At 45.3% G+C, this 25,617-nt stretch overlaps 1 protein-coding gene across 3 annotated transcripts in view; it reads left to right on the forward strand.

Moving 5' to 3' along the window:
• Nucleotides 1-25,617, forward strand: part of tlk2 (tousled-like kinase 2) — a 170,276-nt gene that overhangs the window by 135,012 nt on the left and 9,647 nt on the right. For all 3 annotated transcript variants that reach the window (XM_038778492.1, XM_038778493.1, XM_038778494.1), the window contains 5 exons: nt 9,501-9,590; nt 11,316-11,485; nt 15,303-15,441; nt 23,696-23,807; nt 25,327-25,434. In XM_038778492.1, the coding sequence (XP_038634420.1) occupies nt 9,501-9,590; nt 11,316-11,485; nt 15,303-15,441; nt 23,696-23,807; nt 25,327-25,434 (619 nt within the window). The remainder of the gene's footprint in view (nt 1-9,500; nt 9,591-11,315; nt 11,486-15,302; nt 15,442-23,695; nt 23,808-25,326; nt 25,435-25,617) is intronic.

Genomic DNA, 25,617 nt, shown 5'->3' on the forward strand with positions numbered 1-25,617 from the left:
AACACTTGGCCCAGTTCATTACCCAGTACCAAATCCATGTGTCCTCACCTCTTGTCGGCCTATCCACGTATTGTCAGGAAACCCTCACTGTACAAAAACTGCCCCTTCTGAACTGTTTGACCTAGAGAGGTTCCAATCAATATTTGGAAAGTTAAAGTCACCCATGACAACTACCGTGAGACCTCCACACCTATCCATAATCTGTTTTGCAATTTCTTCCTCCACATCTCTATTACTATTTGGGGGTCCATAGAAAACTCCTAACAATGTGACCGCTCCTTTCCTACTTCTAACTTCAGCCCATATTACCTCAGGCGGCAGATCCCCCTCGAACTGCCTTTCTGCAGCCGTTAAACTATCCCCTCCACCTCTTTTACCACCTTTCCTACTCTTACTGAAACATCTATACCCCGGAACTTCCAACAACCATTCCAATAACCATCCAGTTAGCGATCGTTTGCTTATACCAAATTGCTGCATGTGTTTTTGTATGTGTTGTTGTGGGAGGGGGGGTGGGGTTGGTATTGGCCTGCTGGATTAATATAATTTGTCATTTTTAATGAAAACTACAATATTTATTAAAACTATATAGAATACAATATACGACTCTAATAGGAAACGGTCATGTCGGGATATGCAGTCTTGGTTACAGCCTTGACTGTGTGAAGATACTATATGCCTTTGCAGTCTCAGCCTTATGGATGATGAATTATTGTTACTGGTGGATGTTGTAATGGCTTCAGGACCAAGCAAGCTTCCAGTGAAAGCTCCTGATGCAAATGTTCAGCAGGGAGGATCAAAGCGCAGAAGAGCAATAGTCATAGGGGACTCTATAGTCAGGGGCACAGATCGGCTTCTGTGGACGTGAAAGAGATTCCACGATGGTATACATAGAACAGCACAGAACAGGCCCTTCGGCCCTCGATGTTGTGCCGAGCCATGATCACCCTACTCAAACCCACGTATCCACCCTATACCCGTAACCCAACAACCCCCCCCCCCCCCCTTAACCTTACTTTTTAGGACACTACGGGCAATTTAGCATGGCCAATCCACCTAACCCGCACATCTTTGGACTGTGGGAGGAAACCGGAGCACCCGGAGGAAACCCACGCACACACGGGGAGGACGTGCAGACTCCGCACAGTGACCCAGCCGGGAACTGAACCTGGGACCCTGGAGCTGTGAAGCATTTATGCTAACTACCGTGCTGCCTCCCTGGTGCCAGGGTCCAGGATGTCTCCGAACAGGTAGCGGGCATCTTGAAGGGGGAGTGCAAACAGGCAGAAGTTGTTGTATATATTGGTGCTAACGACATAGGCAGGAAGGGGGATGAGGTCCTGCAGCAGGCGTTTAGGGAGCTAGGCAGAAAGTTTAAAGGCAGGACATCTAGGGTTGTAATCTCGGGATTACTCCCTGTGCCACATGCCAGTGAGGTGAGAAATAGGAAGATAGAGCAGCTAAACACGTGGCTAAACAGCTGGTGCAGGAGGGAGGGTTTCCGTTATCTGGACCACTGGGAGCTCTTCCGGGGCAGGTGTGACCTGTATAAGAAGGACGGGTTGCATCTAAACTGGAGAGGCACAAATAACCTGGCCGCAAGGTTTGCTAGTGTCACGCGGGAGCGTTTAAACAAGTATGGCGGGGGATGGGCACCGGAGCAATAGGTCAGAAGGTGAGAAAATTGAGGGAGAACGAGGGAATAGGGCCAGTATGGCTTTGAGGAAGAGCAGACAGGAAGATGTTGCTGAAAACAGCGGGACCGGTGGGCTGAAGCGCATATGTTTTAATGCAAGAAGTAGAACAGGTAAAGCAGATGAGCTTAGAGCTTGGGTTAGTACTTGGAACTATGATGTTGTCGCCCTTTGAGTCCCTCCACGCCAATAATATTCGTCGCCGGGCTATCAGGGAAGCAAAGGCCAAAACATCGGCCTCTTTCTCACCCTGGACTCCCGGGTCCTCCGAAACCCCAAAAATTGCCACCCCTGGACCCATCGCCACCCTTGTTTTTAGCACCCGGGACATGATCCCCGCAAATCCCTCCCAGTACCCCCTAAGCATCGGACATGTCCAAAACATGTGTACGTGGTTCGCTGGTCCTCCTGCGCACCTAGCGCAATTGTCCTCTACCCCAAAGAATTTGCTCATCCGAGCCACCGTCATGTGGGCCCGGTGAATGACCTTAAATTGAATCAGGCCGAGCCTGGCACATGTTGCGGTCGAATTTACCCTACTCAGGGCTTCTGCCCACAGGCCGTCCTCCATTTCCCCGCCTAGCTCCTCCTCCCATTTGAGTTTCAGTTCCTCCGTCTGGGACCCTTCCCCCTTTATGAGAACCGTATAAATATCAGAGACTCTACCCCCTCCTCCTTCTCCTCTAGAGACTATTCTGGCTTGGATCCCCATTGGCGGGAGGCGTGGAAGGATGGGACCTGTCTACGGTCAAAGTCCCGCAACTGTAGGTACCTGAAATAGTTTCCCCTTACCAGACCAAATTTCTCCTCCAAGCTCCTCAGACTCGCAAAGCTCCCCTCCAGGAACATATCACCCACCCCCACCCGCCGCCATGCTCGAAACACCCCATCCATATTCCGGGGGGCAAACCGATGGTTGTCGCAGATTGGCGCCCAGACAGACGCCCCCACCTCCCCTACATGCCTCCTCCACTGGCCCCATATCCGCAGGGTCGCCACCACTACCGGGCTGGTGGAGTACCTGGCCGGCAGCAGTGGTAGAGGAGTCGTGACCAGGGCTGCCAAGCTGGAGCCCCTGCACGAAGCCGCCTCCACCCGCTTCCACTTCCTTATCATGGCGATGTTAGCCGCCCAGTAATAGTTAATCCGACTCAGCAATGCCAGCCCTCCCTCGCTGCGGCTCCCCTCAAGCATCGCCGCCTTCACCCGCGGGGATTTTCCCGCCCAGACAAAGCTGATGATCACCTTGTTAACCCTTTTGAATAAGGACTGTGGGATAAAGATCGGGAGGCACTGAAAAATGAACAAATGAACCCTACACCCTCCCTGCCAGCGACAGTGGGAGTGCATCCCATCTCCGAAACTCTCCCTTCATTTGTTCCACCACCCTGGCCAAATTTAACTTGTGCAGCCTGCCCCAGTCTCGCGCCACCTGAATCCCCAAGTACGGGAAACTTTCCTCAACCAGCCTAAATGGTAGCCCTCTCAGTCTGTTGTCCTGGCCCCTTGCCTGTACCACAAACATCTCACTCTTGGCCATATTTCATTTGTACCTTGAGAACTGGCCGAACTTCCTCAGTGTTTCCAGTATACATCCCATCCCGGCCAATGGGTCCGACATGTACAGGAGCAGGTCGTCCGCATAGAGAGAGACCCTATGTACCACCCCGCCCCTAACCATCCCCTTCGATCCCTTTGCGGCTCTCAGCACAATCGCCAGCAGCTCTATGGCCAGCGCAAACAGCAGCGGGGAGAGTGGGCAGCCCAGTCTGGTCCTGCGGTATAGTCTAAAATACTCTGACACTTCTCTGTTTGTCCTGACGCTGGCCTTGGGGGCCTGATATAATAACTTGATCCAATTCACCAGTCCCTCCCCGAACCCAAACCGTCCGAGCACCTCCCATAGATAGCCCCATCCACCCGGTCGAAGGCCTTCTCGGCATCCATCGCACCACTACCGCCACCTCCTTGCCCGTCGGGGGCATCATGATCGCATTGAGTAATTTTCTCAAGTTGGCCGACAGCTGCCTGCCTTTCACGAACCCAGATTGGTCATCCCCAATCACCTCCGGTACGCAGTCCTCAATTCTAATCGCCAGGACCTTTGCCAGGAGCTTGGCATCTACATTGATCAGGGAGATTGGCCTGTATGACCCGCACGCTTCCGGGTCCTTACCCCGCTTCAATATCAGCGAGATGGTAGCTTGCGACGTCGTCGGTGGCAGGGTCCCTCTGTCCCTTGCCTCATTAAAAACCTCGCCAAGACTGGTCCCACTAACTCAGAGAACTTCTTGTAAAATTCTACTGGGTATCCATCCAGCCCCGGGACTTTCCCCGACTGCATGGCCTTCAGGCCCCCCAATACCTCCTCCACTCTAATCTTGGCCCCCCGCCCCTCCACTCGCCCCCCCCCCCCCCCCCCCCCCCACCTACTGTTGGGAATGTTAACCCGTCCAGAAACCTTTTCATCTCCTCCGGCTCTTCCGGGGCTCCGAAGTGTACAGCTTGCTATAGAAGTCCCGGAATACCTTATTCAATCCTGCCGGGTCCTCCACTCTGCTCCCTCCCCATCGATCACTCTACTTATTTCCCTCGCCGCCTCCCTCTTCCTGAGTTGCTGCGCTAACAATCTGCTAGCCTTTTCCCCATGCTCATACACCACACCACTCGCCTTCCTAAGCTGTTCCACGGCCCTATTCGTGGATAGCGCCCCCAGTTCCGCCTGTAGTCTCTGCCTCTCCCTGAGTAGATCCTCCCCCGGGGACTCCACGTGCTCCTCGTCTATCCAACACATTTCCCTAACCAATCTGTCCATCTCTGCCCTGTCCGCCTTGGCCCTGTGGGCCCCAATTGAGATCAGCTCTCCCCGCACTACTGCCTTCAGCGCCTCCCACAGGGTCGCCGCTGAGACCTCCCCCGTATCGTTCACCTTCAAATAGTTTTGCATACACCTCCGAAGCCTCTCACAAATCCCCTCCTCCGACAACAGTCCCAAGTCTAGCCTCCATTGTGGGCGTTGGTGATTCGCCCCTCCGACCTGCAGGTCTACCCAGTGCGGGGCATGGTTTGAGATAGCAATTGCCGAATATTCTGTGTTCTTTACCTCCCCTATACAGTCCCTGCTTAGGACAAAGAAGTTTATCCTAGAATATACTTTATGGACGTGCAAGTAAAACGAGTAGCCCCTTCCCGTCGGCTGTCTGGCTCTCCAGGGGTCCACTGCCCCCATTTGCTCCATAAACTCTTTTAGCTCCCTTGCCATTGCTGGGAGTCTACCCGTTCTGAGACACGACCGATCCAAAGCTAGGTCAAGGACCATGTTAAAGTCCCCCCCCCCCCCCCCAATTATTAACCTACGAGAGTCCAGGTCCGGGATCTTCCCCAGCACTCTTTTAATAAAGTCCACGTCGTCCCAGTTCGGGGCATATATATTCACCAGCACCACTCTTCTCCCCTCCAGTCTGCCCCTTACAATCAGGTATCTGCCCGCCCTGTCTGCGGCTATGCCCTCCGCCTCAAATTGCACCCGCTTGTTGATCATGATTGCCAGCCCCCTGGACTTCGAGTCCAAGTCCGAGTGGAAGACCTGGCTAATCCAGCCCTTCCTTAGCCTAGTCTGGTCAGACACTTTCAGATGTGTCTCCTTCAGAGCCCGCAAGTGCGCAAACACCCGTGCCCTCTTAACCGGCCCATTCAGTCCCCTGACATTCCAGGTGATCAGCCTGGTTGGGGGGCACAACCCCCCCCCCCCCCCCCCCCCCCCAACGCCGGTCAGCTCGGGCCAGCCCCCGGCCCGTGTGTCACGCCATTCTTGGCCCGCCTCTTGGCTGCCTCCACCCTCAACCTCCTTTCCACTGCCTACTTCAGATCCCTCCCACGTCAGCAGAACAACTCTCCAGGTAACCCCACCCCTGCCATCCATTGACTGTATTTCTCCCCCCCCCACCTAACTCCCTTGGCTAGCCAATCTGCTAGCCCGGTGACTCATCACTCTGGCACCCCCCCTGTCTCATTCCCATTGTTTCCCCGTCCTCATCCCCACTCCCTGGCGCCCCATCCCCCCCTCCAACCCGTTGGAGCAAACTCACTGGCACAGGAAGGCATGAACACCAATAAAACAAAAACCCCCAACCCACATCATTAACCCCTCTCGCTGACCAGCCGCTCTTAGTTACAATACCGGCTCCAGTGCACTCAGCGAGCCCCACAAAAAGTACCCAACAGAACCGACAGACCCAGAAATGAAAAATCCACACGAAAAGGAAAAAAAAAAAGCAGCAAAAAAAAAGAAAGAAAACAGCAACCAAAAGCAAAGGGAAGAGTCCCAAATGTCCCGCATGGCACCTTTAACACAGCAATCCATTGAACAGCAGTCCAGGCACATTTGGCGTCCCTTCAAACGATAGTTCTCGGGTCAAAATTCGCGACCGTGGGACCTCTTTTCGGGACCGGCCCCTGATCACTCGCAAAGTCCATCGCTTCTTTGGGCTCGGAGAAGTAGTGGTGTTGACCCTGATGCGTGACCCAAAGACGGGCCGGGAACAGCAGACCAAACTTCACGTGCTTCTTGAACAGTACCTCCTTAACTTGTTTAAAGGCTGCTCGCCGCCGAGCCACCTCCTGGCTTAGGTCCTGGTATATGCGAAGAACACTGTTGTTCCACGTGCTGCTCCTGGCGCTCTTCGCCCACCGCAGGACCTGCTCCTTGTTCACGAACCTGTGGAACCTGATCACCATCGGACGAGGGGTCCCCCCGGCCGCCCCTGCCTCGCCTGCACTCTGTATGCCCCCTCCAGCTCCGGTGGTCGCGGAAAGGCTTCAGCCCCCATCAGCTGCACCAACAGGTCTGCCACAAACGCTATGGCATCAGCTCCCTCAGCCCCCTCCGGGAGGCCTATGATCCTCAGATTATTCCTGCGAGCTCTATTTTCCAACTCCTCCACTTTGTCCAATAGTCGTCTTTGCCGCTCCTTCAGCCCATCGACTTCTAACGCCGCAATCGTCTGCGCATCCGCCTGCTCCTCCACCGCCTCTCCCAGCTCCTTAACTTTTACATCCTGAGCATCCAGTCTCTGATTCAGCTGATCCACCGCCTTCTGAAGTGGGTCCAAGTTGTCCCGCTTCAGCGACTCAAAACTGCTTTTCATCACCCCCAGCGCCTGCTGATTGCTGAGTCTGTGTGTCCGCCATCTTGGGTTCCAGGTCAGCTTACCCTGCTCCTTGCCTTTGTCCCTTTCTCTGCCTCTTCCTTTGTTTCCTGGTCTCCCGCGATTCCATGCACTGCAGCCCGCTCCTCCGCGCTTCTGCGGCCGCCTTTTCGCCACTCCGCAGTCCTGCTATCGCGGGGAATCAGTCCCTAAAACCCCGCCGGAGTGAGAGCCTGCCGAATGTGCGGCTCACCCGCTCATTGCCACCACCGGAAGTCTCAAATAGCGTCTTTATTGCATGAAAAGTAGAATAGTGTCTTTATTGCATGAAAAGTAGTATGTTATCGTGTTCATTAAAGATTCCTAACATCGCCCCCCCCCCCACCGCCCGTGGGAAAGAAAAGTATCAGGGATTTGTTTTCAATTTCCTGGACATATTTGTCGCAGTTTCCTCCTCATACATCTCTCCCATATCCTCCGGGCCTGACTGCAGGCTGCTTGAGCAGTAATGTATAGGTATGCTCACATATTTGTATGAAAGACTTTAATTATTTTTCTTGTGATGTAGGAATTCTTGCACAGTACTCTTCAACATTGGGCCAGGAAGGCACTTTGTGTGCATTCATTGGCTCTGTATTTGGAGCGAGACTTCAATCCCACAGCAGTTTACAATCCAGGGTGCATAAAGAAGCCAACTTTTGTCCATATCATTCAATGAGTGTCTCTGTTGGTGGACATGATGCACCTTCCAAAGCTTGTCAGTTTTGACTTGTACACTGACGCTGCTTTTCTGGCAGATACCATGGGGCCGATTTTCCCAAGTCTGCATCCAGTTAGACTGGATCACTTAGACGCAGCAGACATCAAAATTGGGCGAATTCGAGGGCATATCTATGCAGAAAACTATTTAATTTTTTCCCCCTGCTGTTTATCCCATTAGACCACAGATTCTTTTGCAGTTAGCTTTTTGCTGCTCAGATACTTGATTCACAAGCTGTATAGTGCTCTTCTAAATAGAGTGGTGGTGACAAAAAAGAGACAATTTTGAAATGTTGCACCCTCTAATCTTCCTTTTAGAAGATTCCAGATCCATTCAGCCAGACAGATTACAGGAATGAAAGGATAAAGACTGTGAAGTTAATAAATTCAGTGCCAAACTACATTTAGGGGTTTAAGTGCTTTCACTGCCTCTTTTTCTCAGCAGAAAGCACTTAATTGCTTTTGATGTGGTCAGGAGCTCTTGCGTGCAAAGCAGAGTACTTGAGATGCATTCAAGCATGCAGAGAAATTAAAATAAACAATCCAAACATCTGGCTGTCTGGAAGTTTTTTTTTGCTTTAGAAAAAAATGTTCAGACTGTTTACTTTGTTGGATGTTAAGATTATATGATTATTTTGAAGATGTTTGGAACAAAATATATTTTTAAAAAGAAAATGAATGGCAGCTTTACTGATCAAAGGATCTGAGAGGGTTTAAAGCTTTGTGGTGTGGTATTGGCTTTCTATGAAGTAACTATGATGCTCTGTCTGAGACAGCAGCTCGAAGGGACAGGTGAGTGAAAAAGTAGTGATTGTTTTCACTGTTTCTGCCTGAATTGCACTTTAGCTTCCAGGCACGGATGACAGATGGTGGGGGGTGGGGTGATCCAGCAATTCCCGTCATGGGAGGAGGAGGATGCCCCCACCTGTCAGCAGGGCGTAAGGGTTTGCATTGTGGGGGAGGAGGCAGAGGCCAGCTGCCAGACCTCTTTATTAGGCCACCCACTCAGAATGGTTGCCCAGTAGCAGGATTCAGAATGGGAAATCCCTTGCCCTCCGCCATGCTTGCATAACAAGGGAGAGGGAATCGTTTCTGGACACCGCTCCTAGTGCCGGTGCAAACCATAAACAATCCAGTTCTCGGGGGATTGTTCAATGGTCTGTCTCCAAAACAGAGAATCCAGCCCATAATATCCTGAAGAGAATTGACAGGATAGATGATTCCCCTGGCTGAAGAATTTAAAACAAGGGAGTCACAGAATCAGAATAAGGGATCAGCTGTGTAGAACTGAGATGAGATATTTTTTCACTCAAAGGTTGTACATCTTTGGAATTCCCTACAGCAAAGAACTTTGGATGTTCTGTTTTGGGTATATTCAAGTCAGAAATTGACAGATGTGTGCATGCCAAAGAACGAGAGGGCTAAGCAGTTAGAGCTGAGGTGGAAGATCAAATAGGATGTAATTAGAAGGGTTTGCTCCTGCAAAATTATGGTGATGCAATAGGGCAGGAGGATGAGAAAAATACTGTGCAACTGTATGTTTGCTCATTCTTTACTTTTGCTTGTATCATCTTCTCAATGTTTGCCAAAGTTATTGGGTTCTTGTGCAGTTTGCTTAATAAGAAATTTAAATGGTCCATTTTCAATTTCTTTTGGAAATATGTTTATACCATTTGTGCGTTAAGTATATCCAACATTATTTATTTCAGAACATGAGATATGTTACATAGAACATACCTTTCAGAAACCAAAGAATCTTTTTTCCTGGTTCTCAATACAAAAATTGCTTTGTCGCATCATGAAAAGGTTAATTTGCCATATCCCTGGTTGGTGTAACTTTTTTTAAACAATGTTTTGGGACCGTGCATGTTGTCTCATGATGTTTATGGTTTGTTTACAGACATGCCTGCAGAGAGTATAGAATTCACAAGGAGCTGGATCACCCCAGGATAGTCAGACTCTATGACTATTTCTCATTAGATACAGACTCGTAAGTGTTTTCCCTTGAGCTACAGTGTGTTCTTATTATACATCAGATGTCTCCCTAGGTTCCTTGTTGAGTCTCTGTGGTTGCAATCGGTTTCTGTTGTCTTTACATACCTGTGGGTTCAGCCACCTGCCTTAGCAGTGTTTGCCGCCAGCTATGTATTGAAATGGTTACAGCAGTGCTTTATGTTCAGTCATCCACCCAGAATTTCACCATTTATTGAGGCAAAAAATCTTACTTCAAATTTCTGCAATTTAGTTTTTTGGTGATCATTAACTAGTCTCTGTGAGGCTGCTATGATGATCTACTTTCCCAGGAGTGACTTCATATTAAATATTGAGAGGGAATGGCTTCACTCAAGCTTAGGAGCTACTCGGTCACCTGGACCTCGGTCACCTGAACCTCACTGAACCTCACAGGCTACATGAGGGGAGGAGGCACTCGAGTGTCTGTCAGAAATATAAGCGTCATCAAAGAAATTAGTGGAAGTATCATTATCCCCGTTAAAAAGGTTTTGAACAAAATTGTACCTACCAAGTCAATTCTACCCCTTTAAATGGGCCTTGATGTTTATATTTAATTGGTTGCTGTCTTAATGATGTGACAGTAACGGGTTTTAGACATCCTGTGGATAGAACAAGTTTTACTGGTAATTTGTACACTTGACTGAAATCTTCTTAACCAAGTCTTAGCTTGACATCAACAGTGGGCGAGCCAACCTGCTGGCTTCTTAACTGGTCATTAAAGGAAGCTTATAGGTAATCTGAGGAAAATTAGTTTATGTTACTTGTTCAGAAGTGTAAGCGAATTCATTCAGCAGAAGTATAAGTTGCACTGTCTTTTGCAATTTGCTTTAGCTGCACACTGCTGTTGAATACTGCATGTTATTTTTCAGGAGTTACAAAACATTTTTAATTTTTTTGTACAGCACATGAACAATGTTGTGCTGACACCATTGTATATCGTCCAGATTACTTTGTCAGTTGTTAAACCACAGATTGCCGTGTTTTCTGTGGTTAACAAGTCCCTTGGTTCAAGAGATTGGCAAAAAGTATGTGCATAATTGTATTTTAGAAGCACAAAGATTTTATCTGCTTGTGCACCCCGAGCATGAGGGAGTATGAAACCTTCAGATTATTTGCAAGCGGGAGTGCAAAACTTTTTTAAAAATTGAACTTCTTTCTGCTTGATAGCACCCATTATCTGTGTATCAGAATTTGTTTGAAACAATTTGGCAATAGCTCTATCAACGGAACTTCCAGCCTTGAGTCATGGCTTCTTAATCCTGATTTGGTTACAAAACCTTGGAAGAGATGCCAAAGTTCAGCAATTGGTGCATTGCCCTCTTTCAGCTGAGTAACAAAGTATATAGGAGGAAAAGGAAAGCTGCTTAGCAATTTTGGAGATGACATTTTGCTCCAGTTTTTGAGTTGAGAATCTTAATAGGTCCACACTGGAGCACGGATTATAGCTTTGTCGTGTAATAAATCCTCTAAACAAGGAATTAAATGTACTTTTCACTTTGGCAAGATCGTATGTGATAGGAGCATAAAAATTTCCATTGTGGTTCCCCATGCCAAACAGTGCATTCTGTCATCTTTGTAAAGTGAGGCCCATTTGATTGCAAGTGGAAATACCAATGCTTATAAAAGACATTCTTGGCAGTGCGTGGAGCCCAGAAAGAAACAAAGATGTGTGATTAAGTAATGTCCTGGTCTTGTTCCTCAGGTTTTGTACTGTGTTAGAATACTGTGAAGGCAACGACCTGGATTTCTACCTGAAACAGCACAAGTTAATGTCAGAAAAGGAAGGGCGGTCCATCATCATGCAGGTTGTCAATGCTTTGAAATATCTGAACGAGATCAAGCCCCCCATCATCCACTATGACCTTAAGCCAGGTGTGTATTTCTGTTGAAGGTCTCCTGTCAATAGTCACCAAGGTGCATCCTAACTGGAAATAGTCTGATCCAACGTGGGCCATGTTTGGTCTAAGTAGGTTAAAAAAGGGAACAAATTGACCTACTGGAATTATTTTACCAGTTTCAAACCAATTATGATGTTTGTAAAAGATTCCCTGTACTCAATGCAAGAATCATTCATCTAAATTTCTTCATTGAAATCGGTGTTAAAAATTATACAATCTAATTTCTGCAAAGCATGCTGTTTTCTATTGTTCATTTTGCATTTCCATTCCCCTCCCTCCCTCCCTACTCAAATGTTAGATTCAAAGGAAAAATTGTACTTGATCATATTGTATTTTATAAATAATTTGTACCTGTTAACATGCCATTTCACATTGACCTCCATCAAACCATTATGCTCCAAGTTCCTTTTAGCTGGAACGGTTCTAATCTTTGGTTGTAGCGGAGAGTGAGCTATGGAGAAAGAATGGGTAAGTGAGAGCTGTTGGATAGCTCTTTTAAAGCTCGGGCATGATGGGCTGAATGGCCTTCCTCCTATGCTAAATGCTTCTATTCAATTTTTTGATGGATACCAGATTATTGGAAGCCATTCATTTTTGTTGTTTTATAAATTTAGAGTGCTCAATTCATTTTTCCAATTAAGGGGCAATTTAGGGTGGCCAATCCACCTACCCTGCACATCTTTGGGTTGTGGGGGCGAAACCCACACCAACACAAGGAGAATGTGCACGCTCCACACGGACAGTGACCCAAAGCCAGGATTGAACCTGGAACCTCGGCGCCGTGAGGCTGCAGTGCTACCCACTACGCCACCGTGCTGCCCGGAAGCCATTTATAATCGATAGTTGTGAGTAGTTTTCTACTCGTGGTTTCTGTACAGTGTGGGTAATTTTGGAATGATGCAAAGGAAATGTGTTTTAAGCCTTTCCTTTAGCTAGAAAAGCTCAACTCATCGAGGGGATAAAGGGATGCTGAAATAATTTGGTACAGATGCAGTAACCTAATTTAGATTGTTTTTATTTCATTACTTTGGGCTACATAGATCTGATAGGTTAAGCAGTAATGCCACCCAATTCCCCTCACCTACCTTCTGCAACATGTGCCAGAGAAACTGACCATGTATTTGCAGTCAAGCAAACAGCATTATCTGCCTGTAAGATAATTCTGGAATATAATGAATTTTGCTGCTGTTTTAAAATTCAGGGGTTGCAATTCTATGGCATGAATCAAAATAAGCTTAGTGACAAGCATTATAGAATCATAAAATGGTTACAGCACAGAAGGAAGTCATTTGGCTCTTTGCAACTGTGCCAGCTCTCAGCAGTCGCAACTCAGTACGTTCCAATCTCTTGCCCTGTTCCGGTATCCCTGCAAATACTTTCTCTTCAGGTAATTATCTGATTCCCTTTTGAAAGCCCCAATTGTATCCTCAACCCCACCCCACCCTCTGGCAGCACATTACAGATTCTCACCACTCATTCGGAAACAACTTTCTCTCGTATTGCATTTGGTTGTTTTGCCATTTTCCTCAATTCAGTGTCCTCTCTTTCGCAACATTCCACCAATGGAAATAGCTTTTCCCTATCTACATTCAAGTAGGCAAGATTAAAATAGGAATGATGTGACAAATGTATATGTTTAAATATATAAATTTGTGAAAACCTCCAGCATTGGTCAACTGATGTAAGCAAGAGTGACCATAACGTGGTAGAATTTCACATTCAATTTGAGTCTGAAGCTACTATGCTACCCTTGTAACTGCCATTGTAGTTTATGAAGATACAGTTGACTAAGGTTGAATGGAAAAATAGGTGAAAAGGTAAGATGGCAGAGAAGCAGTGGCAGACGTTTAAGGAGATATTAAGTCAGTGAGCAAAAACTTAGAGTGTAATATGAGAAAATGTGTGGTTGTCCACTTTGGTAGGAAGAATAGGAAAGCAGAATGTTTTTTGAGTAGAGAGATTCAGCAGAATGGGTGCCATTACCATATAACTTATCAGATCTTAGTAACCCAATAAAAACAATCTAAATTAGGTAAGTTTGTATCAAATTAATTCAGAGTGCTTTTATCTCCATGATGTGTTACATTTGAACCAAGCTTTTCTAGCTAAAGGAAAGGCTCAAACACATTTCCTGCACATCTTTCCAAAATCACCCTCACTGAACAGAAACCACCAGCAGAAAGCCGCTCACAACTGTCGACTGGACTAGTAATCCAGAGACCAAGGGTCTTGCTTTGGAAACCTGGATTCGAATCCCGCCACAGCAGATGGTGAAATTTGAATTCAATAAAAAAGAAATCTGGAGTTAAAAGGCTAAGGATGACCGTGAAACCATTATCAATTGGTGTAAAAACCCATCTGTTGTATAATGCCCTTTAGGGAAGGAAATCTGTCGCCCTTCCCTGATCTGGCCTATATGTGACCCGATTTCCACAACAATGTGATTGACTTTTAAATGCCCTCTGAAATGGCCCAGTAAGCTACCTTGTTCAAAGGAAATTGGGAATGGGCAATAAATGCTGTCCTTGCTAGCGACACCCACGTCCCATGAATGGATAAGAAAATGGTTTTGAATAATCTGATATCTGTCAAAAATAAGATAGAAGCATTTAGCATGGAAGAAGGCCATTCAGCCCATTGTGTCTGAGCTTTGAATATACCATCCAATAGTTTCCACATTCCCTTCTGGGCATCCTTGTTACGTGAATCGAGTTAGCATGCAGGTACAGCAAGTAAGTAGAAAACCAAAAGACATGTTGGTCATTAATGCAAGGGAGTGAAGTATGGAAGTAGGGAAGTCTTGCTCTAAGTGTGCAGAGCCATAGTGATACCCCACCTAGAGTACTGTGTACAGTTTCGCTTTCCTTACTTAAGGAGGCGTATTCTTACATTGAGAGCAGTTCAGAGAAGGTTCAGTAGGTTGATTCCTGGGAGAAAGTGGTTGCCTTAAGAGGAAAGATTGGGCCTAAACTCTATGGAGTTTTTAAGAAGCGGGAGGAGCGGCGATTGTACTGAAGCTTCTAAGGTTCTGAATGGGATTGACAGGTTAGATGCTGAGAGGGTTTTTTTCTCTCGTGGGTGAACCTAGAACTAGGGAGGCACAGTTTAAAAATAAGCCCCCCACCATTTGAGACAGAGATGAGGAGGAATTTCTTCTCTCAGAAGGTCGTTCATCTTTAGAATCATTTTCCACAGAGAGCAGGGGAGGCTGGGCCACTGAATTTATTCAAGGCTGAGTTAGACATATTTATGATTGAGGGTTATGGCAAACAGGGAAGAGAGTGGAGTTAAGGCCACAATCTTATCAGCCGTGATCCTATTGAATGGCAGAGCAGGTGCAATGAACTGAATGGCCACAGCCTGCTCCAATTCCGTTTCAAGTTCTTTGATATTGAGCAGCTTTGAGACTATTTCTAATTTAAGGTTTTCTAAGTTAAACCGAAAACTTTTTGAAAAGATTGCCCCTAGTTTAATTAATTTGCCCTTTTTTTTTCAGGTAGGTTTGAAGTTATTTTGGGTCCTTTGAATTTTTTTCTAAAGTTTTTTTGAAGTCTCAGAGGAATTAGTTTGTGTGATGTGCAGACGTAAGAGCAGCTGTATTATGCAGTGCAACTAAGTATTCTTTCTACCTTCTCAGCCAGTTGCACTGAATATGCGGTAAATAAGGACTTTTGTGGATTTAGAAACTGCTTTGCAGTTGTGAGAGATGGAAGTGACTGTAGGTGCCAACGTCATTAGTTTTCTTGCCAGCTGCAAAGCATTGCGTGACAAAATGTTTTATGCTTTCACAGGTAACATTCTCCTGGTGAATGGAACAGCATGTGGAGAAATAAAAATCACAGACTTTGGGTTGTCTAAAATCATGGATGATGACAGCTACAATTCGGTAGATGGGATGGAACTCACATCGCAGGGAGCAGGCACATATTGGTGAGGTCATCCTGCAAGCTGCTCACTGACTCTTGCTCACGTGTTTCCAGCTGATGAGACCTATACTGAAATCCAGGCTAAATTGAATGTCAATTTTAGATGCGCTAATTTAGTACTTGCATGTTGCAGCTATATTCACATGGCACTACCTGGAATCTTCCTGTACAGCCAGAACTGTGGCATTTGTTCAGGAAATTATTCCATCGGGACCACAACCAGATGAAGCAGCAGAAGTAATTTGTATATATTTAAATGCCTTTACCATAATAAAATGTCCAGAGGCACTTCAAAAGAACATTATAAAACAAAATATGACATTGAGCCACACAAGGTAATATTACGCCTGAGAACTTGGTCAAAGAGGTAGGATATAAAGAGCCTCTTAAAGGAGGAAAGATAGGTAGAGAGGTTTAGAGAGAGAATTCTGGAACTTGGGGCTTAACCAACTGAAGGCGTAACGGCTGATGGTGGAACAATTAAAATCGGGCCTACTTAAGAGGCCAGAATTAGATGTGCACAGATGTGTTAGAAGGTTGTGGGGCGTGAGGCGATTGCAGAGATTGGGAGGAGTAAGTCCATGGAGGGATTTGCAAACAAGAATTGAGGATTTTAAATTCACGACATTGCTTGAATGGGAGAGTATTGTATTTCAGCGACAGGGGCGAGATAAGCAAACAGGACTTGGTGAGTTAAGACATTGGGAGCAGAGTTTTGGATTAAGTTTATGAGGAGTACATTGTGGAGTCCAGCCAGGAGTGTGTTGGAATAGTCCAGTCCAGAGGTAACAAAATGCATTAATCAGGGTTTTAACAGTAGGTGAGCTGAGATGAGCAAGTCAGACGGGCAACGTTACAAAGGCTGAAATAGGTGCACATATGTGGTTGGAAGTTCAACTTGAGATCAAATGTGACACCAAGGTTGCGAACGGACTCGAGACTGATGTTAGGGAGCAGGGTGGAGTCAGTGGTTTGGGAATGGAGTTTGGAGTGGGTGACTGAAAACCATGGCTTCAGCCTTCCTGATATTTAATTGGAGGATGTTTTAGCTCGTCCAGTATTAGGTGTCAGTCGAGTGGTCTGCCAGACAAGTTATCTGAAAATTGAGCAATGATGGAGGAGTCAAGTGGGGGTAGGTCTGAGGTAGGTCTGAATGTCATCAGCACGCATGCAAATATTAACTCTGATTTTGGATGATGTCGCCAAGGGTCAAAAAATTTGAGGAGACATTTGAAGCCAAAGATAGATCGTTGTAGGACATGAGAGGTAACTCTGTGAGAAGTGATGCTTGCTGCAATTACATAGAAAAGAATGGATCCTGATACAAGCAGTTCCAATCAGCTGGTCGACAGATATTGGAGGAGGATAAGACCATAAGACATAGGAGTGGAAGTAAGGCCATTCGACCCATCGAGTCCACTCCGCCATTCAATCATGGCTGATGGGCATTTCAACTCCACCTACCAGCATTCTCCCCGTAGCCCTTAATTCCTCGCGACATCAAGAATTTATAGTGTGGTCAATCACATTAAAGGCTGCAGACAGGTTCAAGAAGGACAAGGAGGGATAATTTTTCTTTGTTGGAGCCACATTGGATGGCATCTGTGACTTTGACAATAGCTATTTCAGCACTGTGGCAAGGGCAGATCCTGATTGGAGCGATTCAGGCATGGAGTTCAGGGAAAGACTGGCACAAATTCAGGCAGCAACAAAATATTCAAGGACTTTGAAGGGGGAATGAGGAGATAGTTTACAAGAACCGGTGAGGTCAGGGATTTCTCTTGAGGGTTTATGACAGCCTTGGACAGGAGAGTGTGAAGGCTGAGAGATAAAAACATTAATAATATAAGCCAACTTTTTTTGTAAATTTAGATTACCCAATTATTTTTTCCAATTAAGGGGCAATTTAGTGTGGCCAATCCACATACTCTGCACATTTTTGCGTTGTGGGGACGAAACCCACGCAGACACGGGGAGAATGTGCAAACGCCACACGGACAGTGACCCAGAGCCGGGATCGAACCTGGGACCTCAGCGTCGTGAAGCAGCTGTGCTAACCACTAGGCCACCCTGCTGCCCAACATAAACCAACATGGGGGCCAGAATGGGGAAGTTTAATTGTCAGTACTTCATTGGAATAGGGTCTAGGGATCAGGAGGGTCTCGCGAGCAGGACGTCGGTCTTGTAGACAAGATAACAAAGCTGTCAAGCTGGACTGTTCTGGAGCACTTGCTAATCAGTATCAATACTTCATTTGGCTGTGGGCTGCTGTGAGCCACATTTTGCTAATGTGGATTCTAAGATTTTAGCCATGGTGTACACTTGTAATCAATGCAAAATCAACATTGTAACAAAAGTGAAGAGATTCCCTTCAGTCAGCATAAAATATTGTATATATTAGTACCTAATCTTGCAGGTAATTCACAGGTTGCCTGAAAGCCAATGGAATGAATCTTCTCTACATTGGTCAACATTGGTTACCATTTTTTGGAAACTGAATATATAGGTCCGATACATAGGTCCTGAGAAATTACATTTCCCCCCCCCCCCCCCCCCCTAAACACCATCAGGCCTGGGCTAGCGAAATCTTACCAACTGTCCTGAATTGAGACAATTTAAATCTCTTTAAACTGTGATTATCCCTCTCTCCAGTCGCACCGCCTGGACCTGTAAAGACTTAATTACCTGCAAAGACTCGCATTCAAAGTATCATCTTGCATCATTGACTTTGCCTATATATGTGTTTGTGGACCCTAAGTCTTCACTCACCTGATGAAGGAGCTGCGCTCCGAAAGCTAGTGATTCGAAACAAACCTGTTGGACTTTAATCTGGTGTTGTAAGAATCTTACTGAGAAATTAGGGAAGCCTTCTCAAATTCGGCTTATGATCCTAATCATGGAAGAATTCAAATATAATGAGGCACTTATCTACCAGGAAAGAAAGCATGCTGTTTATAGCTGGAAGCGAAGTTTCTGCTCCTTGCACAGAATTGGGAATCTTCTATTGCACAGCCCTGATAAAATGCCCAAAATAACGATATTCTGCTACATGCTGTGCAATATTGCCAGCAGAAGAGTAACTGTGCAGCAAGTTGAAGTGGACGGTCTTTCTGACTTTGAGGACGATCATCCTGAGATTTGAGCTGATGTATTGATGATGTATCCATGAGACAAATCCTTTTGCATCTGATAGAAAATTACTTTTTTTTTTTTTTTTTATAAATTTAGATTACCCAATTATTTTTTCCAATTAAGGGGCAATTTTTAGCGTGGCCAATCCACCTAACCTGCACATTTTTTGGGTTGTGGGGGTGAAACCCACGCAGACACGGGGAGAATGTGCAAACTCCACACGGACAGTGACCCAGAGCCGGAATCGAACCTGGGACCTCAGCGCCGTGAGGCGGTTGTGCTAACCACTAGGCCACCGTGCTGCCCTGATAGAAAATTACTTAAGCTAAAATTCAAAATCATCCCAGGATGAGCCTTGTTTAGTCTGAGTTTGTCATTTTTACAACTATGTTTTGCCTTCAGACTGTCGTTTGTGCATTCTGCAAAAGAGCTCCAGATCTCTACCACCCTTTGTGTACAAAAATGTTCCCTGATTTCACTTTCGAAAGGCCTAGCTCTAATGTTTAGGTTCATGGCCCCTCGTCCCAGGACTTTCCAACTAGCAGAAATCGTTTCTCTTCACCTTGACATCTTTGACCAAAGCACTTTGACCAAAATCCCCATAACCCTCAAAATTCCCTTGAGTACAATTTTTGTTGTATAATATCTGCTGGTAATTTAGACCTTTCTGTCGGGTATCATTACATTCCCTCCAAAGCCAATATATCCTTTCTAGGCTGTGGTACCCAAAACTAATCAAGGTACTTCAGGTGTGATCTACGGAGCTTTGAAGCATAACTGTTGCATCTTGTATTGTAGTTCTCTAGATTTAATGCCAGTATTCCATCGCCTTTCGGGCAGCACGGTAGCATTGTGGATAGCGCAATTGCTTCACAGCTCCAGGTTCGATTCCGGCTAGGGTCACTGTCTGTGCGGAGTCTGCACATCCTCCCCGTGTGTGCGTGGGTTTTCTCCGGGAGCTCCGGTTTCCTCCCACAGTCCAAAGATGTGCAGGTTAGGTGGATTGGCCATGATAAATTGCCCTTAGTGTCCAAAATGGCCCTTCGTGTTGGGTGGGGTTACTGGGTTATGGGGATAGGGTGGAGGTGTTGACCTTGGGTAGGGTGCTCTTTCCAAGAGCCGGGCAGACTTGATGATCCGAATGGCCTCCTTCTGCACTAAATTCTATGATCTATGTTTCCTGTATCTGCTCATGAAATGTTAATGATCTATATACCGAGACTTCCAAATCCCTTTGGATTTCCATTGTTTCTAACTTTTCATCATTTAGCAAGTGCCCTATGAATATATTATTATACACATAGAGGGTGGCCTCCTATTTGCTTACATTGAAATTTAATTGCCACAGTTTTTCCTCACTAACTTATCAAACCTGTGCCCTCTACCACCAAAGGACAAGGGCAGCAAATGCATGGAAACACCACCAACCTGCAAGTTCCCCTCCAAACCACTTACAATCCTGCCTTGGAACGGTGTCTCCATCCCTTCAATTTCAATGGGCAGAATCCTGGAACTTCCTTTAAACAGTGCTGCAGGTATACCTACACCACATGGACTGCAGCGGTTCAAGAACACGATTCACCACCACCTTCTCAAGGGAAATGAGGGATGGAGCAATAGAAATGCTAAAGAATTTTTAAAATCTTGGTCTTACATTGCCACCTATCTCTGTGTCTTTGGCAAATTTGGATTTTTGGCTTTCTATCCCATCATCTAAATCAGTGTTTTTCAAACGTTTTTGCCCGGGACCCATTTTTACCAACTGGCCGACCTTTGCGACCCATGCCGGCCGATCTGCGCAACCCACCATTTTCTCTTACCTTTAATGCGAGAGGTGAGCCTGGGTTTATATTCTATAATCTAGAATAGCGAAGAATGAGAAATGACCTAATTGAAACAGGCATTATTCTCTTGACTGTACAGAGCAGATGCAGAATATGTTTTCCTCAGATGGGTGGACTAAAGCCCGTGGAAATAGTCTGCAAATTACAATGTGATGATTTTAGACTTGGAGGTGGAGGAGGAATTACTTAAAGTATTGTCAATCTTTTTAATCTCTAAAATTCACTATCAAAGAGAGTTCTGCAGGCTCAGCTATTGAGCATATTCAAGACAGATGCAGGAAGACTGAATTGAATTTTTAAAAACAATCTTCTCCTGGATCAGGGTGGTGACATCCGGAGGAGGCGGTGTTTCTCTCTGGGCTCCGCGCATGCGCACGGATGAGCGTGCACGCATGCGCCGCGCGCCCAAATTCATAAAGCCGCTCGCAAAGGCATTTTTAAATGCAGACGGCTATGGCCTTTGTGCCTGAATTCCTGCGATCGGGAATGCCGCAGTGGATGGCTCCACAACCCTCCTGACACCCGCCCGTGACCCCCCCGGCCGCAGACCACGACCCCCACTTCGAAAATGCCTGATCTAAATCATCAATAAGTAGTTAATAATTATCCTTGTGGGACACCACTTGTCACATCCTGCCAGCAAGGGTGCCTGCTAAAATCATCCCTACTCTTGTCTCCTTCTGCTTAGCCAGAGCCTTAACCAAGTCAATAATTTGCCTTCATTCCAAATTCCTCAACCTTGGCTAACAGTCTTGTATGAGGGACTTTATCGAATGCTTTCTGAAATCCCACATAAATAACATAATTAATGTTCACCTACCCGTTTTAGTCTCTTTTTCAAAAAAATTTAATCAAGTTCATCGGGCATGACTTACAAATCCATGCTGTCTCTCTCCGATCTGCTGAAAATTTTCAAGGTATTCAGTCACCCTAGCCTTAACTTATAGACTCTAATAAGGTACGGTAAAGTCACCTTAGTCCCAGATGACGATAAGTTGCTTTCTCCTTGAGGGGGAGAGCTGACTGGTGGTGGTTAAACTGAAGATCACCACACCTCAGGCGAGATCAAGGTTGGGAAGGCGGAGCCCTCATGAATAACCTCATCTGGTACAGGAATTGAACCCACTGCTGGATTTGCTTTGCATCACAAATCAGCTGTCTAGCCAACTGAGCTAAACTGGCCCCCAAATAATTTCTCTAGTAATTTCCCAACAACAGATTTTGGCTAAGGGTCTGTAATCACCTCTCTAACTCGCTTAAATAAAGGAATGACGAGCAGTTTTCCACTAAAAAAAAAAACAACTGATGTATGAAGAGAACTTTGGAACATTTATAGTTAGGATGTCTGCTGTGTTCTCACTTACTTCCTTTTAAACCCTGGGATGGAAACCATCTTTCTGGTTCTATGAGTTTGTCACCCTTTAGAACCATTATTTATTTTCCTTTCTGCTGTTTTGCTTACATTAATTTTGGTGAGTTACCAGCCTTGATTCAATATTAGTTTCCTTGACATGTCGGGAATGCTGACCTCTTCCTCAACTTTGGTTTGTTATTTCCTTATTTTTATTAACAGTGTCATTATTATCGATTTTTAAGGGGTCCACCTAGCTCCTGACCACCCTCATTCTCCCCCCCGTCCCCCATACAATTGCTTTTTTTTTAATGTGCAGGTTTTGATTTCCTGATCAGCAGGAATCTACTACTTGGCTGCTATAACAGGACTGGCAAATATGACCTCGTGTTCTCAACCAGGTTTGCTCCTCTCGGTTGATTGACAGTGTAGGTCACTTGAGTACCAATTGACGGCTCCAAGAGGATTGCATCTACAAAAACTATTTTCCGTTCCGTTTATTTGGAGTATTTTGAAAGTGGAGCAAAACATGGTGATTAATTTGGTGTAAAGATTTATTTTGGCAATTTCATTAAAATAAATTTTGTGAAATCCAGAAACCCAAGAGCAGAACTTATGCAAGTTTTGTACAATTTGCAGGTGCTAACAAGCACAAGAGTACACCCTGTGTGTGAAATTGCCTTGTTGTTCTTAGAATTTAGTCCATTTCAGTCCGTTTGCCTGTGACCAATACACTCACTGTGGTTTTGGCTCAAAGTTACCCATTTCCATCAATAATCTTTGCCGCACCATGGGCCAGAGAGAAAAGTCAGGATCATGATGTGCACTTGTGCCTTTGTCAGGGTCCTATTGCAACTGATCACTAGGATGCATTGCCATGCTTGCTGTTGACTTTTGTCTCTGTTGGTGAAGATTCTGGCTGAAAGAACTTTTTGATAAACATTATGGTTCTGAAGCAATCTAGCCTCCAGAAAGTTGCAGGTGTTAGTTGCCCGTGTCCAAATGGCACAAATACTGAATTGTTGGGCTTTCTGGCTGGCCTCGTCATTATTCCTGACGCAAAGCCAGCAGGTGTGTTTTAGATCAAGAATGCTGTAAGTAAAAACAAATTGATGATGTCTCTGGACATTGCTGCGAGAACCATCTGTATCTAACTGAATTGTGACCACCCAGTTTTCGACCATTTTCCCCCTCCTGGGAAATTACATTTCTGCAAGTTCTCAGTCCCTCAAAGTCAGGGATCTGAGATAATGTAGATATTTCCAATTGAGAGAACTGCTTGCAGATATGTGAATGTATGTTTGTGAGTGCATTAGACGGGGTGCACGTCATGTGTGCGGCTACAGGTTCTGTAGTTGTGGACAGCATGAAAGTTTTGTGTGTGGGTGCCTTATTTATGTGTGTGTGTGTGTGTGTGTGTGTGTGTGTTGGGGCACAGTAAATAAGGTACAAGTGGGGGTGGTTTGTCTGTAAGATTGCAGTGGGCAGGGTACATGTAGCTTGTATATGTAGCAATACAGGGGGCAATGAGATGCAAGTAGCATAGGCATTCAATGTAAGGAGAGATGCAGACACCCCTCCGCCATGCCGATAACTGCATTTGTTTGCGCAATTTTTTGAGGAGGTCTTCATTTCAACTTAACTAGACATTGAAATGCAATTTGCCCTGTTTATTAATAATAATAATTGTTTATTGTCACACGTAGGCTTCAATGAAGTTACTATGAAAAGCCCCAAGTTGCCACACAGAAACCTTCTTTATCCTCGTGTCCAATAGATGTGAAGACTATTTTATACTGACAAGACGTATTAAGGACTTAATTTACTGTGGGCTAAACAACCCGCATGGAAAAACTTGCATGTCTGGTATTTATATCTCTGATGTAGAACTTTGGAGCTCAATATTCAAACATCTTTCCCTTGCTTATTAGGTATTTGCCTCCTGAATGTTTTGTGGTTGGGAAAGAGCCTCCGAAGATTTCCAATAAGGTCGATGTATGGTCTATGGGAGTTATCTTCTATCAGTGTCTATATGGACGCAAGGTAACTTTCTGGTTTCTGTTTTTCTTTAATACAGAGCCTTTTCCACAGTGTCGTTTTCATTCCCACTATGTTTTGCCAAGTTGACATGACCAGCACCCTTTGCTGCATCCAGCTCAGAGATTGTGAGAGGTGTGGGAAGGATGAAATGTGTTGAGGATGCCATGAGAGGCAGGGGTCGCACCAGAAAGCTAGATAAAATGATGAAACTGGTTAAGTGTGACAAAATGGCAGGGTAATTATTTGATGCAACTTCTACACATTCTAACACCAATGGCCTTTCACCACACAAAGTAAGGAGCAGTTATGCTCTTTACTGCCATGAAGCAAGATTGGGATCTAGGAAGCTGTTTTCTTTGCTTGGTGCTATAATTATAACAGGCAGATTTCAAGAAATGGTGATTATTCCTCGAATCCATCAGATGTAAATGTGCCTTTTCAAACTTGGCAGAAATCCAATTTGATTTTCATATTCTATGACTATAAACAAGTCACAGGTCAGACATATTTATGTGCCAATATCTATTTTTGCACTTGGACAGCTTTATGTAACTTATTTTCCAAAGTGAGAAAGTTTGAGTCTGTTAAAAGTCCATGGCGAAAGAATAGCTAGAAATCCTGCATTTAAAGAAGTACAGTTGCAACAAAGATACTAATTTGACCGCAAATGTCTTGCGGGTTGCCACTAGTTAAATGTGTAAGCCCAGTCACTTGCTCAGTTGACCATTCACAGATGAAAGCAGTTGAGATACTGTCCCTTGCAGCATCGCCAATTTTTTGGTTACTTTGTATATTCAGCTTTACTAACGGATTCAGTAACATCTAGTGACGGAATTCACTCTTAAACAGGTGTTCACAGAAAATGTAGGTTTCCTTAAAATTTAAAATTTGCAGTGGACTCATGTCAGAGTTTGCAAAGTGTGCCTGGTTGTGGAGGGAGCAAATTTGAACGTACTAGGAGAAGTGAAGTTTGCTATTTTGGAAGGGTATTATCTGGCCCTCGAGGAATGCTAGTCTGTTGGTCCCTTCCTTGTGCAAGGCTCGTTCTCTATTTGAAATTAATAGTCCTGGAGACTCTCCATTGTACAAGGTTGACTGAGAAGGCAGATGAGCCTAGGAGGATCTTCAGGGAAGGTACCAGCGCCAAGTTAAATGGGTTTTATGAACAGTGAATGCTTCTAGCTTTATGTTAGCACCTTACTGGAGCCAATGAATGATAATCTATCAAGGCAAAATGATAGAGATCTATCAATCTCTCCTGGACCATCCAGAACTGCTTGAATCTGGTCCAGCCATGTGTGTTATCTGAAGTGTGGGAAGCTGAGGATTGTATCACGTTTGAGAGCTTGTGACGTGTTTCTGAACTGCTGTGAAGTTGTACATTGTTCAAATATTTTTTAAAGATCAGGTGGGGAGTACTTGGAAAATGTTTTTACTTTCAAACCTCGGGTTCATACACCAATGGCTGCCTGCTGCTGTCTTTAGTTCTGATGTGCTTCACCTTTTCCCCTCCATTCTTCAGCCATTTGGTCACAACCAGTCCCAGCAAGACATCCTTCAGGAAAACACAATTCTGAAAGCTACGGAGGTGCAGTTCCCCCAGAAGCCAGTGAACAGCGCAGAAGCAAAGGTGAGGCAATCCAGCCAAAGTGAATTATAGATGTGAAAAAAACAAAGCCTTGTTAATATGAAGCTGCCTGACACTGCTACTTTATTATACTCACCAAATACATTGGACCCTGATATAATGCAGTCTGCTATAGCACAGAACTCAATTGGTAACACGCGCCACACTCCAGCGCCTGTTCGGGTA

This window comes from Scyliorhinus canicula, chromosome 19 (assembly GCF_902713615.1).
Source record: "Scyliorhinus canicula chromosome 19, sScyCan1.1, whole genome shotgun sequence".
Classification (NCBI taxonomy): domain Eukaryota; kingdom Metazoa; phylum Chordata; class Chondrichthyes; order Carcharhiniformes; family Scyliorhinidae; genus Scyliorhinus; species Scyliorhinus canicula.